The 17660-nt window shown below is 43.7% G+C and overlaps 2 protein-coding genes across 2 annotated transcripts in view; one reads left to right on the top strand and one right to left on the bottom strand.

Moving 5' to 3' along the window:
* Positions 1-6989, bottom strand: part of LOC115128650 (Y+L amino acid transporter 2-like) — a 30580-nt gene extending 23591 nt beyond the window's left edge. Inside the window, exons 1-2 of the mRNA XM_029658705.2 lie at positions 6871-6989; positions 192-352 (exon numbers count right to left, since the gene is read on the bottom strand). The gene's annotated coding sequence lies outside the window, so the exon portion shown is untranslated. The remainder of the gene's footprint in view (positions 1-191; positions 353-6870) is intronic.
* A 2852-nt stretch (positions 6990-9841) lies between these two features.
* LOC115128649 (stathmin-2-like) lies at positions 9842-17128 on the top strand. The gene is made up of 5 exons (XM_029658703.2): positions 9842-10128; positions 14874-14969; positions 15215-15393; positions 16546-16737; positions 17012-17128. Exons 1-5 carry the CDS (start codon positions 10110-10112, stop codon positions 17069-17071), a joined length of 546 nt encoding a protein of 181 aa, XP_029514563.1. The 5' UTR covers positions 9842-10109; the 3' UTR covers positions 17072-17128.
* The last annotated feature ends 532 nt before the right edge of the window (positions 17129-17660 follow it).

Genomic DNA, 17660 nt, shown 5'->3' with positions numbered 1-17660 from the left:
CAACTGTTAGCACAGGATGAAAGACAACATAACTTGCTGTGTGAGACCATTAGGCTTCAGGCAATGACTCCTTGTATTAGGTAACTGTGAACTTCAGCATTTGAGGGATAGAATCCAAAATCAACTGGAAAAACTAGCTAGTCCTACAAGCTGGAATTCTCAAAGACGCAGCTGATTACAAACCTACTTACAGGTACAATGTGGTAGCAAGTCTAGAGTTTCTCTACAGCGTCTCTGAGCCACAAGCCGTAGTGGAGGAGGAGTTGAAGAAGGATGTGTTTCTGGGTAGCAGATAGCGTGGAAAAGTGCTAATTGTCTGGGATTCAAGTCGCTGTTTACTCAAGCGCAACCTCTGTAACAAAGAAAAAAAAACAAGGACAAGGAGTGAATCAGAGTTCAAATGCCTCCTGTTACCATGGGAGAATTTCCCATGGCTGTTTGTTCACCAACTAGAAACATGGCTGTTTGTTCACCAACTAGAAACATGGCTGTTTGTTCACCAACTAGAAACATGGCTGTTTGTTCACCAACTGGAAACATGGCTGTTTGTTCACCAACTGGAAACATGGCTGTTTGTTCACCAACTGGAAACATGGCTGTTTGTTCACCAACTAGAAACATGGCTGTTTGTTCACCAACTAGAAACATGGCTGTTTGTTCACCAACTAGAAACATGGCTGTTTGTTCACCAACTAGAAAATCGTAAAAGTGAACGTAGAACAGCCCACACACTTTGCATTTCATAACAGTAATAAGGCTAGATAGATGCTCATTAAAATTCACTAATGGTGTACTAGAGCTTGATAGAGCCTAGCTGAATATCTAAGGCAACAATGCTGTCAGTAGGAGAGATACATCTTTCAAATGATCTGCCCCGATATATAAAGTGCGCCGCAAGTAACAGTTGGCAATACATAGAGAAGTAAAATGAGAAGATGAAATGCAAACTTTGAGGTGGACCTGAGCTACATTGGCAGTAAATGTGCAATGCTGAAAGGGAGGCAGCAGGAGAATCAACACTTTACTCTGAGTAAATAGCTCTCCTCCCGGGCAGTGTTGCTTCTTTGTGCGCACAAAGAAATACAAATCCTATATCCCACCTTACGCAGCAACACAGTAAAGTGCGGATATATTCATTTTTGGAGGCGCTGCGCACAGGCATAAACTTGGGTCTAATTTACTATAAAGTCTACAAAGTGAGACTATGTCCTCGTGTTTGACTTTTCATATAGTATTGTTCACAAGCTCAGATGTTTTTCAACGTTAGTTTGGAGTCTGCTGCTTTAAATGATAGTGAAGCGACGCCCGAGTCAGATCACTCACCTCACCGCCCGTTACCACGGTAACCTCCAGCCTTTATATTTTGGTAAAAAGACAAGTAAAAAAATGTTTTATTAGATTTAGAAATATACCACATTACTTAATACATTTTTTGTTGTAGAAACATTAAAAAGCATGAGCATGTTTTTTTTATGCAATTATGACGAAAAATATATAATTTTGGCTGTCAGAAAATCTGATTGGCTGGTAGACCCCCCTACCTGCCACAGTGGCTAGTGGAACAAAAAATCATTTTTAGGCACTGGTATTGCGATTAAATACTGCGATTGTATTGCAGTTTGACGTTCTGAACATATTGCTCACGATAGGTCTGCTGCAGAGAGACAAGAGCATAAAAAATGTGTTTTGATCAGTCATGGAAATAAAAGTGCTGAAAACATAAGCTACAGGATGAAAAATACTGGTGTTTTAGAGCAGGTACAATTTCTCGAGGCAAGCCGACGTCTACGGGCTATCGTCAGTATTGGTCAACAGTAGGGGACTCTTCAATTAAGTATTTGTCATTCAACGACATACGATTAAGTTTAAGCACATTTCTTCACTTGAGAAATACGGCACCAAACATATTTGATAGATGTGAAATTGCGCGACTAAGACCTCCTCTGCAATAACTTCAAAATTAACGAGAGATTTCTTGATTTTATCTTAGTTTGATTCTTGCTATTTTGTGTAAGTTTTACTGTATGTTGTTACTACAGTGGGACAAGCGGTCTTTTTACGTGAGTAGGTGAGGCACAGACGTTCGCGTCGCTTAGCGTTCTGCTAAGAGCAAACCAAACCTCGTGTACGGTCGCCTTAATGCTGCGTCTGTTTGTAATGCCCCGCTCTGCGTTTGTAATGCTTCTATTTGTAAAGATACTTGTGTGTTTAATGCAGTCTCTCGGTTTCTAATGCCCATCTCTGGCAGAAGCGTCCTCTACTTTACTAGCTAGTTCCTCTCATATCCATGAACAGGAATATAATAGGGAGTCAGAGGGACCACAGCCATGCAGACAAGTCTATTAGATTCCAGTGGTACCTGGTCTGGTGGTCTGTGTGTGTGTGTTCTGGGAAATACACTGTCTTCAATTAAAAGCATTCGGGATTCTTGGCAATAACAGCCTAGAGGCTCATAACATAATCACAGCTTTAAACTAAAAGATATCAGGGTGCCATGTGAGAATTAGTTTTCCACTCATGCGTGTGTGTCAACATCAGCTTGTAGCAAGTGATGCAACATCTAGATCACATGAAGTTATTCTACCTGCTTGAAAGTCAAATGTCACAACCCATATCATGTTCAGATTAATTTAATCTACATTACAGTGTCCAACATTTTGCTAGTCTGATTAATCAGGCTGTAATACAAACTGTATTGCGTGTAAATCAGATAGAAAGATGTGTCGGCATCGAGTAATTGTCTCTGGCCCCCTCCCAGTTAGGGGGAGTAATGAGCTCTACAGCAGAGTCTCACAACTCAATCGCTGGTTGAAAACTGTTTTCTGCCCCTCCCAAAAGATAGAATTTGTAGATAATTGGCCCTCTTTCTGGGACTCACCCACAAACAGGACCAATCCTGACCTGCTGAGGAGTGACGGACTCCATCCTAGCTGGAGGGGTGCTCTCATCTTATCTACCATATACAGCGTTCCTCATTGAGTTCCCTGAATTCCTATCGGACCTTGTAGTCATAGCAGATAATATTCTAATCTTTGGTGACTTTAATATTCACATGGAAAAGTCCACAGACCCACTCCAAAAGGCTTTCGGAGCCATCAATCGACTCAGTGGGTTTTGTCCAACATGTCTCTGGACCCACTCACTGTCACACTCTGGACCTAGTTTTGTCCCATGGAATAAATGTTGTGGATCTTAATGTTTTTCCTCATAATCCTGGACTATCGGACCACCATTTTATTACGTTTGCAATTACAACAAATAAACTGCTCAGACCCCAACCAAGGAACATCAAAAGTCATGCTATAAATTCACAGACAACACAAAGATTCCTTGATGTCCTTCCAGATTCCCTCTGTCTACCCAAGGACGTCAGAGGACAAAAATCAGTTAACCACCTAACTGAGGAACTCAATTTAACCTTGCGCAATACCCTAGATGCAGTTGCACCCCTAAAAACTAAAAACATTTCTCATAAGAAACTAGCTCCCTGGTACACAGAAAATACCAGAGCTCTGAAGCAAGCTTCCAGAAAATTGGAACGGAAATGGCGCCACACCAAACTGGAAGTCTTCCGACAAGCTTGGAAAGACAGTACCGTGCAGTACCGAAGAGCCCTTACTGCTGCCCGATCATCCTATTTTTCTAACTTAATTGAGGAAAATAAGAACAATCCGAAATTCCTTTTTGATACTGTCGCAAACCTAACTAAAAAGCAGCATTCCCCAAGAGAGGATGGCTTTCACTTTAGCAGTGATAAATTCATGAACTTCTTTGAGGAAAAGATCATGATTATTAGAAAGCAAATTACGGACTCCTCTTTAAATCTGCGTATTCCTTCAAAGCTCAGTTGTCCTGAGTCTGCACAACTCTGCCAGGACCTAGGATCAAGAGAGACGCTCAAGTGTTTTAGTACTATATCTCTTGACACAATGATGAAAATAATCATGGCCTCTAAACCTTCAAGCTGCATATTGGACCCTATTCCAACTAAACTACTGAAAGAGCTGCTTCCTGTGCTTGGCCCTCCTATGTTGAACATAATAAACGGCTCTCTATCCACCAGATGTGTACCAAACTCACTAAAAGTGGCAGTAATAAAGCCTCTTGAAAAAGCCAAACCTTAACCCAGAAAATATAAAAAACTATCGGCCTATATCGAATCTTCCATTCCTCTCAAAAATTTTAGAAAAGACTGTTGCGCAGCAACTCACTGCCTTCCTGAAGACAAACAATGTATACGAAATGCTTCAGTCTGTTTTTAGACCCCATCATAGCACTGAGACTGCACTTGTGAAGGTGGTAAATTACCTTTTAATGGGATCAGATCGAGGCTCTGCATCTGTCCTCGTGCTCCTAGACCTTAGTGCTGCTTTTGATACCATCGATCACCACATTCTTTTGGAGAGATTGGAAACCCAAATTGGTCTACACAGACAAGTTCTGGCCTGGTTTAGATCTGATCTGTCGGAAAGATATCAGTTTGTCTCTGTGAATGGTTTGTCCTCTGACAAATCAACTGTAAATTTCGGTGTTCCTCAAGGTTCCGTTTTAGGATCACTATTGTTTTCACTATATGTTTTACCTCTTGGGGATGTCATTCGAAAACATAATGTTAACTTTCACTGCTATGCGGATGACACACAGCTGTACATTTCAATGAAACATGGTGAAGCCCCAAAATTGCCCTCGCTAGAAGCATGCGTTTCAGACATAAGGAAGTGGATGGCTGCAAACTTTCTACTTTTAAACTCGGACAAAACAGAGATGCTTGTTCTAGGTCCCAAGAAACAAAGAGATCTTCTGTTGAATCTGACAATTTATCTTAATGGTTGTACAGTCGTCTCAAATAAAACTGTGAAGGACCTCGGCGTTACTCTGGACCCTGATCTCTCTTTTGAAGAACATATCAAGACCATTTCAAGGACCGCTTTTTTCCATCTACGTAACATTGCAAAAATCTGAAACTTTCTGTCCAAAAATGATGCAGAAAAATGTATCCATGCTTTTGTCACTTCTAGGTTAGACTACTGCAATGCTCTACTTTCCGGCTACCCGGATAAAGCACTAAATAAACTTCAGTTAGTGCTAAATACGGCTGCTAGAAACCTGACTAGAACCAAAAAATGTGATCATATTACTCCAGTGCTAGCCTCCCTACACTGGCTTCCTGTCAAAGCAAGGGCTGATTTCATGGTTTTGCTGCTAACCTACAAAGCATTACATGGGCTTGCTCCTACCTATCTCTCTGATTTGGTCCTGCCGTACATACCTACACGTACGCTACGGTCACAAGACGCAGGCCTCCTAATTATCCCTAGAATTTCTAAGCAAACAGCTGGAGGCAGGGCTTTCTCCTATAGAGCTCCATTTTTATGGAACGGTCTGCCTACCCATGTCAGAGACGCAAACTCGGGTCTCAACCTTTAAGTCCTTACTGAAGACTCATCTCTTCAGTGGATCATATGATTGAGTGTAGTCTGGCCCAGGAGTGGGAAGGTGAACGGAAAGGCTCTGGAGCAACGAACCGCCCTTGCTGTCTCTGCCTGGCCGGTTCCCCTCTTTCCACTGGGATTTTCTGCCTCTAACCCTATTACAGGGGCTGAGTCACTGGCTTACTGGGGCTCTCTCATACCATCCCTGGAGGGGGTGTGTCACCTGAGTGGGTTGATTCACTGATGTGCTCTTCCTGTCTGGGTTGGCGCCCCCCCCCCTTGGGTTTGCCGTGGCGGAGATCTTTGTGGGCTATACTCAGCCTGGTCTCAGGATGGTAAGTTGGTGGTTGAAGATATCCCTCTAGTGGTGTGGGGGCTGTGCTTTGGCAAAGTGGGTGGGGTTATATCCTTCCTGTTTGGCCCTGTCCGGGGGTGTCCTCGGATGGGGCCACAGTGTCTCCTGACCCCCCCCTCCTGTCTCAGCCTCCAGTATTTATGCTGCAGTAGTTTGTCTCGGGGGGGCTAGGGTCAGTTTATATCTGGAGTACTTCTCCTGTCCTATTCGGTGTCCTGTGTGAATTTAAGTGTGCTCTCTCTAATTCTCTCTTTCGGAGCACCTGAGCCCTAGGACCATGCCTCAGGACTACCTGACATGATGACATGCTGTCCCCAGTCCACCTGGCCGTGCTGCTGCTCCAGTTTCAACTGTTCTGCCTTATTATTATTCGACCATGCTGGTCATTTATGAACATTTTAACATCTTGGCCATGTTCTGTTATAATCTCCACCCGGCACAGCCAGAAGAGGACTGGCCACCCCACATAGCCTGGTTCCTCTCCAGGTTTCTTCCTAGGTTTTGGCCTTTCTAGGGAGTTTTTCCTAGCCACCGTGCTTCTACACCTGCATTGCTTGCTGTTTGGAGTTTTAGGCTGGGTTTCTGTACAGCACTTTGAGATATCAGCTGATGTACGAAGGGCTATATAAATACATTTGATTTTATTTGATTTATTGGTATAAACATGAAATAAATGCCTGATAAAATTACATTTAAGGTTAATCGAGCATGCTTTTGCGGTACAGTCGCTAGCGCGCCGGACCTCGGGCTCGAAGGTCAAGGCTTCGAGACCTGGCTCCCTGCCTGTTATATATGTATAGCTTGCTAAACTAGCTCGCAAATATAACTCCTGCACCTAAAGAAATCCCAACAATGATCAACTTAGACAATAACAAATATTTGCCAGGTAGTTTGAGTAAATACAAAAAAGCATGAGTGTTTACCAATCTTGAACCCTTTCCAACAGACGCAGTTCAAGCCAGTGACGTTTAGCTCGCTCTCTACTGTAGCTAACAAGTTTGAACCAGCTGGCTAGTTTAACATCTTAACTAGATCAATTTAGTTAAGAAGTGAAATCAAATTCTCTTTAAAAAAATACCTTACCTTGAAATATTCAATGAGACTAGAACCCCATGTGCAAAATTACTCAACAATGGCTGTTTGACTATCGTTGACTGCATCTTCTACCGCGTTCAACTACTAGATTGAACTAGGAAATTAATTTAGAAGTTTCAGACATGCTAACTGGTTGTAATTATACACGTGCCGCGTTCAACGAATCAGCAAATCGAAAAGGAGTTTCCTTGTTCTAAATAGTACATAAAGGCTGCATCATCACTTGCTAGTGAAGCTTGTCGCATGTTCCCGCCCTCCTTCTCTTGGGTGAGGTACTAATAATGATGCTAATGCCCTGTGATGAAGTTGTGGTTAGGATGAGTTTGAAGCATCTATTTAAAGTCAGGTTGAAGATGGTTGTTGAGGTGAGTTAGGATTAAATACGATTGTATTTAAACCTTTATGACTAAAAACTAACCAGGAGACTGAGGGGTGCTTATCTAGCTGAGCACCTTGATCTCCTGTTCTGTGAGCTGGGAAACCTGTGTGCCTGACAGTGATCTGAACACTCCTGATAATTGCAATTGCAAAAGATTAGTTCACAATCTCACTGGATGATAGTGTGTGAGCCAGGTGTGTGTGAAGTGCATCTATTTCAGTTTCCCTAAATGACCATCTCATACTCATTCACCCATTCCTAAAGAGATACATTATAGTCAATCAGTTACTCTGGGGTGTCAGGTGGTTGGGTCCTCATGATTATTTTGTTGATTATTTACCCCAAATAGTAGTGCCTTAGCCCCTGTTATCTATGGAAACACCATACCTTTTCCATAAATAGTCCCCACAAGTACTTGTCCAGTGGTGTCTGTGCTATTGATCTCAGTGATCAGTATCCTATATTTCATATATGTAGTAGCGATACAAAGCAGATGAATTATAAAGATATGATATGTACAACATTACTCTGACGTCTCTATCAGCAGCATGCCTGACCCTGAATTAGAGCTAGAATTGTTCTCATCTATTTTAATCTCTCTGGCAGACAAACACACTCCCTTTAAATGCATTAGAGTAAAAAACAGAAAAAAACTAAAAACACAAGTCCTTGGTTCTGTATAGAACTTCAGATCTTTTAACACATAAGAAATCAGGTCTGGGCCAAGGCTAGAAAAACTGGCTCTGTCGCTGATTGGCGGCTTTTCAGTCAATTGAGAAATTGATGCTCTTCCTCAATCAAGAAAGCTAAATCTACTAGCTACTTTCTAAGTTATATCAAATCAAATGTGTGTGTGTGTGTGTGTGTGTGTGTGTGTGTGTGTGTGTGTGTGTGTGTGTGTGTGTGTGTGTGTGTGTGTGTGTGTGTGTGTGTGTGTGTAAGTAAAGAAATAAAACAACAGTAAAAAGACATTTGAAAATAACAGGAGTAAGGCTATATACAGACACCTGTTAATCAGGCTTATTGAGGTAGTATGTACATGTAGGTATCTTTTAAAGTGACTACATTTACATTTTACATTTAAGTCATTTAGCAGACGCTCTTATCCAGAGCGACTTACAATATGAACAGAGAGTAGCAGTAGCGTAAAAAGAGAGGTTGGCGGGTGGTGGGACACAATGCAGATAGCCCGGTTAGCCAATGTGCGGGAGCACTGGTTGGTCGGCCCAATTGAGGTAGTATGTACATGAATGTATAGTTAAAGTGACTATGCATATATGATAAACAGAGAGTAGCAGCAGCGTAAAAGAGGGGTTGGGGGACACACACACAATGCAAATAGTCCAGGTAAACATTTGGTTACCTGTTGTCAGGAGTCTTATGGCTTGTGGGTAAAAACTGTTGAGAAGCCTTTTTGTCCTAGACTTGGCACTCCGGTACCACTTGCCATGCGGTAGTAGAGAGAACAGTCTATGGCTGGGGTCTTTGACAATTTTTAGTTCCTTCCTCTGACACCGCCTGGTGTAGAGGTCCTGAATGGCAGGCAGTTTTGCCCCAGTGATGTACTGGGCGGTATGCACTACCCTCTGATGTGCCTTGCGGTCGGAGGCCGAGCAATTGCCGTACCAGGCAGTGATGCAACTGGTCAGGATGGTCAGCATGACTCCCTGCTTAAATAAAGGTTTAAAATTAAATTTAAAACACTTAAATAGCAGAAAAAGTCACATGAATTTCACATGTGAAATTAACGTAATCACATGTGACTTTTCCTAAGAGTGTACTACAAAAAGAGCATATCCATTTATTATAAAGTTTGCTTTTGTTTTCCTAATTCATAGCCCACTCTGGTTGATGGCTGAAGTGAAGGTCTTGTTGTGAACTAGTAAAGTAATAGTCTGCTGACATCAAGCGATTGAAGAGGGAACATTGTGGAGAGGTCATTCACAATACGATTTTGTCAGATAGGCCTACTATAATATTACGGAAAGGGTAAAGGACAGGGGGATACCTATTCACGGAAAGGGTAAAGGACAGGGGGATACCTATTCAGTTGTACAACTGAATGCATTCAACTGAAATGTGTCTTCAGTATTTAACCCAACCCCTATGAATCATTACAGGTCTCAATTCTGGATAGGATACTTTATCCAGCAATCACAAAGGCATAGGAAGAAGACGTGTTACCATGAAGCAGAAGGCCATTTAGCCACTACACTTATAGCCTAGATATAATTTTATTCCAATAAATACGCTAGGGAGTGGCATTAAAACATCAATGTCAAAATTTCACAGATCGGCCTATGTGTTACCTTGTAATTATGTCACACACGAAACATTAGGCCTATATATTTTGTGGTCAAGTTACGTTTCATTTACCTTCAACGTCTATTTCCATTAAGTTAAGCTATTAGTAGGCTGCCTCGCTCTGATACCGTTTCAGCACCATGGACAAGAGCCATTAGGACCGGTTCCATCTCTGACAATACTTTAATTTACGGGCGGCACCATTAGAGAAAACAAAGAGGGATTAACACCCACCCCGTCACCTTTCATAGGGGCAATTTGAGCTATCCTACACACAGGAACATTAGAGGAAAAAGCGACCGTCTCTTGCCTAGGAAATGCGCGTCAGGGGACCGCGGTAGCCAATCTGCTTGAGCACGTATAGACGCTTGTAATTCACCAGCCCCCTTGCTGTCTCGCGCAGTGCTCCCTTTCCCCACACAGCAGTGTTCTTGCTGACTCAGTGCCTTGCTCGCTTTTTTCGCCAAGCACCGATCAGTAACTGCGACGCACGCTCCCTCCATAGCCCACTTCAGCAGCACCAACGCCGCACAAACCGACAGACATGGCTAAAACAGCAATTGGTAAGCTAACGATGTACCGTTATTTATCTGTGTTTTGGGGACGAGTTGACAGTCACAGAGCGTTGGGTGGTGATTCTGCATGAGGCTGGAAGGATGCTGTGTGAGCATGCAGCGGCGACACCCTTGGCACAAAAGACTGCCAAGCATTTATTAATAAAGGGAGCGGTCAAAGTCTGTCGCACGTCAACAAATATTGTAGTTTTAAACTTGTAAATGGACGCAATCATGTTGCTTGAACTGTACGCATTTGTTTTTTCTTTCATTCTATATCAACAGGGTCGGTTGATAATAATGGGCTACAGTGTAGGATTAAGTAGCCCAATAACATTTTATTATAGGGATATTCAATCTCCCTTTTTACATTGTGCGTAAAGCGAATACATAGCCTAGATTGAAGAAATCCTATGGACACATTTGCTGTAGATTATTCGAGCAGGATAGACGCTCTTGTGGATGCTGGCTGCCGCACCTGCCGCTGTAGACTAACACATGCTCATACAACAGCATAATGCAGAACGACCGCACCCAACATCACGGTCTCTCTCTCTCCTCACCAGCCCAGAGCAGAATTGAGCTAAACCTTTACACATATGATTATAGGGACTGGGCTACTATTTATTATAATCTTATGCTCAATCAAGTTGAATGATGAGAGGAATGCATGAGAAGAAATTCATCTCTAGCCGCACACTTTACATCTGAGCTAAAGCTGTCAGGTGAAGAATTACGACTTGCAATGAAAATGAATGGTCGTTTGCAGAATTAGATTTTTTTCTCTCGAATCTATATGGATACTAATCATATGGTCACATTTATTCCTAGTGGCCGATGATTGCCCTGTCATTCAATTTATGATCTAAACATGTCTATTTGGTTATATGGAGGAATGGATGGAAGTGAAATGTGTCATCATATTCCGGGAATTTCATGCCTGGTCTTGATATCATTTTAATGCATGGCTAGGCCTGATTTGCTTACAGCCAGTCATGATAAATGTTTTAAGATATTTGGGAGTATAAATAGTATAGACCTATCCAAGATTGTCTAATGCTTGATGGAGCACTTTCATGCGGATTAGGGCCCTTTTGAGTGAGTGGAGACTCGTCTCTATGGCGACGACGGTCAAGGGACTACTTGTATTCCGGATGACTAGGTCGGTGATGGATGGGTGGATGAGGGTGCAGACAGAGAGCAATACATTTAACTGTGTCAGGTCCTGGCGTCTGCCTGCACCTGCAGCGGGCTGTTTCGTTATGTCTCGGCTGGCCGCATAGCTGTTAGTTAGGTATTTTTATTTATTTTATTTTATTATTGAGTTGCAGACAGACATTGGGCGAGTGGGATGGGCCAGACACCCGGGGCACATGATCGTCATAGACGTCGTCAGTGGGCGCAAGGGCAGGCAGGGCCGTAGGCCGGATCAGTTGAGGTTTGGTTATGTACCATACTGTCAATGACAGTGATTGTAATAGAACTAGAAATGTGTCCTTTCTGTTTATAGAATATTCAATGAGAATATGTTGCCTACAGCCTTGGATCAACGCATTTTTAGCAGACAGACAGGCAGAAAAGCAGGCAGACAGACAGGACTGTGGCAGGACAATGGCATTTAGTGGTAGGCCTATTAAATGACAAGACAAAATTCAAATGTATGCTCTCTGCCCACTTGGCTACTGATTTGGCTAGGGACATCAAAAATGCTTACGTTAACGTACATTAAGATCCTTGTTAATTTATAATATATACAGTGCCTACTGTGTGACCTCTCAGATAAGCCCATGAGTTAGGTGTGGCTATCAGATATCTATTCCCCATTATATGTGTTAAGGGGCCAAAGCTTTCTGGGACAATGGCGCCCCCCAGAGGTCATAGCCTCTGCAGTGTCACTGAGTGCATCCCTGAACCCAGTTCTGCCTGAGTCACTCCTGTGAGTCTTGTTGCCATAGAGCTGTATTCATCACTTCCCAAGACCTATCAACAGTTGTAGAATAAAATGTATACGGGTTAAGCAAAAGCTGAAATCAAATATCTCAGCCAGAGAGGGGAGGCTATCATCAGCAATGTCTCTCAGTTAAAATAATAATTGTATCCTAATCAAATCAAATCAAATTGTATTAGCCATATGCGCCGAATACAGTGAAATTCTTACTTGCGAGCCCCTAACCAACAATGCAGTTTAAAAAAATACAGATAAGAATAAGACAAAAGTAACAAGTAATTAAAGAGCAGCAGTAAAATAACAATAGCGAGACAATATACAGGGGGGTACCGGTACAGAGTCAGTGTGCGGGGGGAACCGGTTAGTTGAGGTAATATGTATATGAAGGTAGAGTTATTAAAGTGACTATGCATAGATGATAACAACAGAGAGTAGAAGCGGTGTAAAGGAGGGGGAAGGGGGGGGGGGCAATGCAAATAGTCTGGGTATCCATTTGATTAGGTGTTCAGGAGTCTTATGGCTTGGGGGTAGAAGCTGTTCAGAAGCCTCTTGGACCTAGACTTGGCTCTCCGGTACCGCTTGCCGTGCGGTAGCATAGTGAACAGTCTATGACTAGGGTGGCTGTAGTCTTTGACAATTTTCAGGGCCTTCTTCTGACACCGTCTGGTATAGAGGTCCTGGATGGCAGGAAGCTACCATCTGTAATGCCTTGTGGTCGGAGGCCGAGCAGTCGCCATACCAGGCAGTGATGCAACCAGTCAGCATGCTCTCGATGGTGCAGCTGTAGAACCTTTTGAGGATATGAGGACCCATGACAAATCTTTTCAGTCTCCTGAGGGAGAATAAGTTTTGTTGTGCCCTCTTCACGACTGTCTTGGTGTGCTTGGACCTAGATGACATTAGGTCTAGATGACATTAGGTCTAGATGACATTACACTAAATAGGGAACATGACTCCTTGGGTGTGGTTATTAAAAACGTGTTTAGGCTCAGGCTTATTGGTCTGTTGTTTGCATTTCAGTGTTCAACAATGCATGCTAATGTCTGAAATCTCCCTCGCTGATCCTCCATCTACCATCCCACTCAAAAGCCAATTTCCACTGTAGTTCTCCATTAATGCTGTAATTACACAACTGATTATATTGTCGTCTAGAGGCTAGGTTGTAAACGAAATGATGAGCTTTATCACACACACACACACACACACACACACACACACACACACACACACACACACACACACACACACACACACACACACACACACAGAGACATCCGTCCAGCGGGCCACCAGTAGAGATGGTCTGGTCCAGTAATAACAAATGAAAATCCCCTCCACTACCTCAGCGAAGTCAGTAGCATCCATTTGCCTGCCCTGAGGTCCCTCCATCCCTCTGGGAGTCAGCCAGCTCAAACCAGCCCTCCTTTCATCCTCTTCACCCCCCCCCCCTTAATTTTCTCTTCTTCTCTATGGGAGGGGTTAACCGAGTCCTCCTTTTCTCCTTCTGTTCTGGGAAGGAGGGGTTAACAAGAGAGTTAACACAGTCCTCCTCTTCTCTACTCTCCTCTTCTCATCCCCTCTTTTATCTTATTTTCTTTTTCTTCTGGGAGGGGTTAACAAGCCCATCGGAGAGTCAGAGAGCTATTGCAACATGTGAGAGTTGATCTGATTTCCCGTGGTGTCTGCTAGGCTGAGAGCTGTCTGGTTGTGCAGTACCACTGCTGTGGGCACTAGCAACACTTCACTCAAACAGACAGAAAGACAGGGAGAGGGTTTGGCTGGTTGAGCAACAGCAGAGCGGCAGTAGGCACTAGCTACACTTCTCTCCTCCATGGAGAAGCTGTCTGACTGTAAATCTCAGCCTTATTTTGCTCAGTTTTGACTCCCAGCCAGGGAAATCAGTCAGTGATCGATGTAGCAATTTTCAGCCCTGCAGCCCACAGCGTGTGGTGGATGATAGATCATAGAGGCTTGGGTGCTGTTTGGCACGTTGAGGTGCCCGGTTGGACTCTGATTGTACCTCCAATACACACTGTACTGACCACTACAGCACAGCAGTCAGGAGGACGAGAGCCAGAGTGTTTGCTGCAGTATGATACAGTAGTTTCACATCTTTGCTGGCTGCCTCATGGGGATGCTACAGTAGGTTCTAGTCCCAATTTGGGTGCCAAAGCTCAGGAACTTTGTAGCCTGTTATCCTAAAGTGAAATAATATTGAAATAGAGCAATACAGTTTGGATTCCAGGCTAGGATATTTTGGCAACATCAGCCATAATCATTCAGCCTCTAGGTGCTACCCCTGCTGTTAAATTACTGTTGGATGTTACCAGTGCTAGCTACAGACAAGGAGGGTAGCTTGCCTGCTAGCTAAGTAAATCAATTATATGCTGAAATGAAATGCATAGCTAATGATGAATGGAGAATGAATGCTGTGGGGAGGTGGTCAACCGTTCAGACCATATGAGGACACAGCAGACACCCTCTCACGCAAGTATGCACACACACAAACATACACACACACAGCCATCCCACTTCCCTTCAGTCTGCACAAACAAAGCTCCACAAAATGGGGCTTAGAAACCTCAGGCTGATTCATCTCACTAGACCGCCTTTGATTATCATGTTTTTCTTTTCTATTTAAGGATTTGCTGAATATTTATTTTCCTAAACATCTAAAGATGGCGATGCCATGTGGGATGATCTTTTATGAGGAGGAGAAAGTGGGTTAACGATGTGTGTGTGTGTGCGCGCATGTGTGTGTGTGTGTGTGTGTGTGTGTGTGTGTGTGTGTGTGTGTTCCCCACAGCATACAAAGAGAAGATGAAGGAGATTTCTGTCCTATCTCTCCTCTGCTCCTGCCTGTACCCTGAGGCACGCAAGAACCTGATGGGAGAGTTCCAAGGTATGCAGAAGAGTCACCTGACTTTTTTAGTGTTTCAAATCACTTTCAACTTACTGTAAAGGCAACGAAGAGGCAATTTTTTGTCTAAGTCAAAGTTTGATTGGGGTAATATTAATACTACTAAGGCAGCATTTTGAGTTTCCTTCTGTGGTTTTCCTCCGTCTGTCCCCCCTCTACCACACACACACACACACACACACACACACACACACACACACACACACACACACACACTCACCTTGCAGTAGCAGGCATGGAGGTGAAGCCCATCAACAAGCGTGCCTCTGGCCAGGCCTTCGAGGTGATCCTGAAGCCCCCCTCCCCGATGTCGGACGCAGCCCACTGTGTCACCTCGCCCCCTAAAAGGGAGGTCTCTCTGGAGGACATCCAGAAGAAGCTGGAGGCCGCTGAGGACCGGAGGAGAGTGAGTCACCATCTATCAGTTTACCGTAGCATAAGCCGACAACTTAATTCCAAAACTGAATCACACTGAATCACGCTAGTAAATTACACTTGGGACAAACTTTGTCCTAGCTTACTTGTCTTAGCCAATACCTTAGCTTGTCTTAGCCTATACCTCAGCTTGTCTTAGTCTATTCCTTAGCTTGTCCTAGCCAACACCTTAGCTTGTCCTAGCCTATACCTTAGCTTGTCTTAGCCTATACCTTAGCTTGTCCTAGCCTATACCTTAGCTTGTCTTAGCCTATACCTTAGCTTGTCTTAGACTATACCTTAGCTTGTCTTAGACTATTCCTTAGCTTGTCCTAGCCTATACCTTAGCTTGTCTTAGCCTACACCTTAGCTTGTCTTAGCCTATACCTTAGCCTGTCTTAGCCTATACCTTAGTCTGTCTTAGCCTATACCTTAGCCTGTTTTAGCCTATACCTTAGCCTGTCTTAGCCTATACCTTAGCCTGTCTTAGCCTATACCTTAGCTTGTCCTAGCCTATGCCTTAGCTTGTCTTACCCTATACCTTAGCTTGTCTTAGCCTATACATTAGCCTGTCTTAGCCTATACCTTAGCCTGTCTTAGCCTATACCTTTGCCTGTCTTAGCCTATACCTTAGCTTGTCTTAGTCTATTCCTTAGCTTGTCCTAGCCTATACCTTAGCTTGTCTTACCCTACACCTTAGCTTGTCTTAGCCTATACCTTAGCTTGTCTTAGACTATTCCTTAGCTTGTCCTAGCCTATACCTTAGCTTGTCTTACCCTACACCTTAGCTTGTCTTAGCCTATACCTTAGCTTGTCTTAGCCTATACCTTAGTCTGTCTTAGCCTATACCTTAGCCTGTCTTAGCCTATACCTTAGCTTGGCTTAGACTTGGAATCCTACACTTACTTTATTATTACTAAGCAATGAGTACCTTCATCAGGCAAAGGAACAATAATAAAACTAACTCTTCCCCTCTTCTTCCAACCTTGTGTCTTGGCCTCCACCTGCATTCTATTCTGTTCTATTCTACTTTATTCTATTCTATTTGGATTCCTTATTCTATTCTACTTCATATTATTCTACTCTTTTCTACACTACTGTACCCTACTCTACTTTACTCTACTCTATCACGTCCCCTCCTCAGTCCCAGGAGGCCCAGGTTCTCAGGGCCCTTTCAGAGAAGCGAGAGCACGAAAGGGACGTGCTGCTCAAGGCCATGGAGGAGAACAGCAACTTCAGCAAGATGGCAGAGGAGAAGCTTACCATGAAGATGGAGCAGATCAAGGAGAACCGCCAGGCCTACCTAGCCTCCATCATGGAGCGCCTGCAGGAGAAGGTGAGAGGAGAGCTTGGTGGGAAAAATTGTAGGTGGAGACAGCAAGACCAGGTGAATGGAAGGGGTGGACAAGATAGAAGGGTACGATGTGATAGGTAGGGGCTGGTGGCATCATTCAAGGATGGAACACTGGCAATTGTACTTAAACATGTCAGCTGAAAGGGGGAGGACAGTAAGTTGACAGACTTAAATCAGAGAGTCTCAGGGCAGGGTCAGTATTAAGAGGTTTCTGGTATGTCCAACATGGCAGCATCTCTCTCTGTGTTGTCCTCAGGAGAGGCATGCCCAGGTGGTGCGCAGGAACAAAGAGCTGAGGGAAGAGCTGACAGCGTGAGCAGATGAGGGCGCCACCGACCATCATACCCCCCTACAGCCACCCTTCCCCCGACAGCCCCCCTCCCCCAGATCCCCCTACTACTACAGCCCCCACAGCATCAGACAACCCCCCTCCCCCCAGATCCCCTACTACTACAGCCCCCACTGCATCAGACAACCCCCCTCCCTTGAGGGAGGAGGATGACCAACCCACCCACCGCCAGCCCACACCAACAGCGTTAGCAAATGGGGGGGTCACAAACAAATATGAAAATGTCTCCCACTCCTCCCTATAAAAGAATGTGTTTGCTCAATTTCAAATGATGAAAAAGAAAGAAAAAGAGAAGCCAACCAAGTGAAAGTGGGTATTGTTTTATGTAAATACTTCCTTTTTTGTTATATACAGTATGATAATACAGCTAAAGTATTGCAGTTTGCGATTGGATCATTTTCTCTATCTATGGATGTACTTTGTTGTTTAGTTTTTCTCGGAACAAAAAACGTTTGCAGTTTCTCTTGTACTATCAGGCTTCTGTGATGTTGTGAGTTTGCCAGCTAGCTGACGTGTGTTTGCGGTGGTTATTTTCTGACCATGTCTGTGTCTGTGT

The sequence above is a fragment of the Oncorhynchus nerka genome, linkage group LG4, assembly GCF_034236695.1.
Source record: "Oncorhynchus nerka isolate Pitt River linkage group LG4, Oner_Uvic_2.0, whole genome shotgun sequence".
NCBI classification, from domain to species: domain Eukaryota; kingdom Metazoa; phylum Chordata; class Actinopteri; order Salmoniformes; family Salmonidae; genus Oncorhynchus; species Oncorhynchus nerka.
The sequence above is the reverse complement of the archived record's forward strand: the minus strand, read 5'-3'. Positions and strand labels throughout refer to the sequence as shown.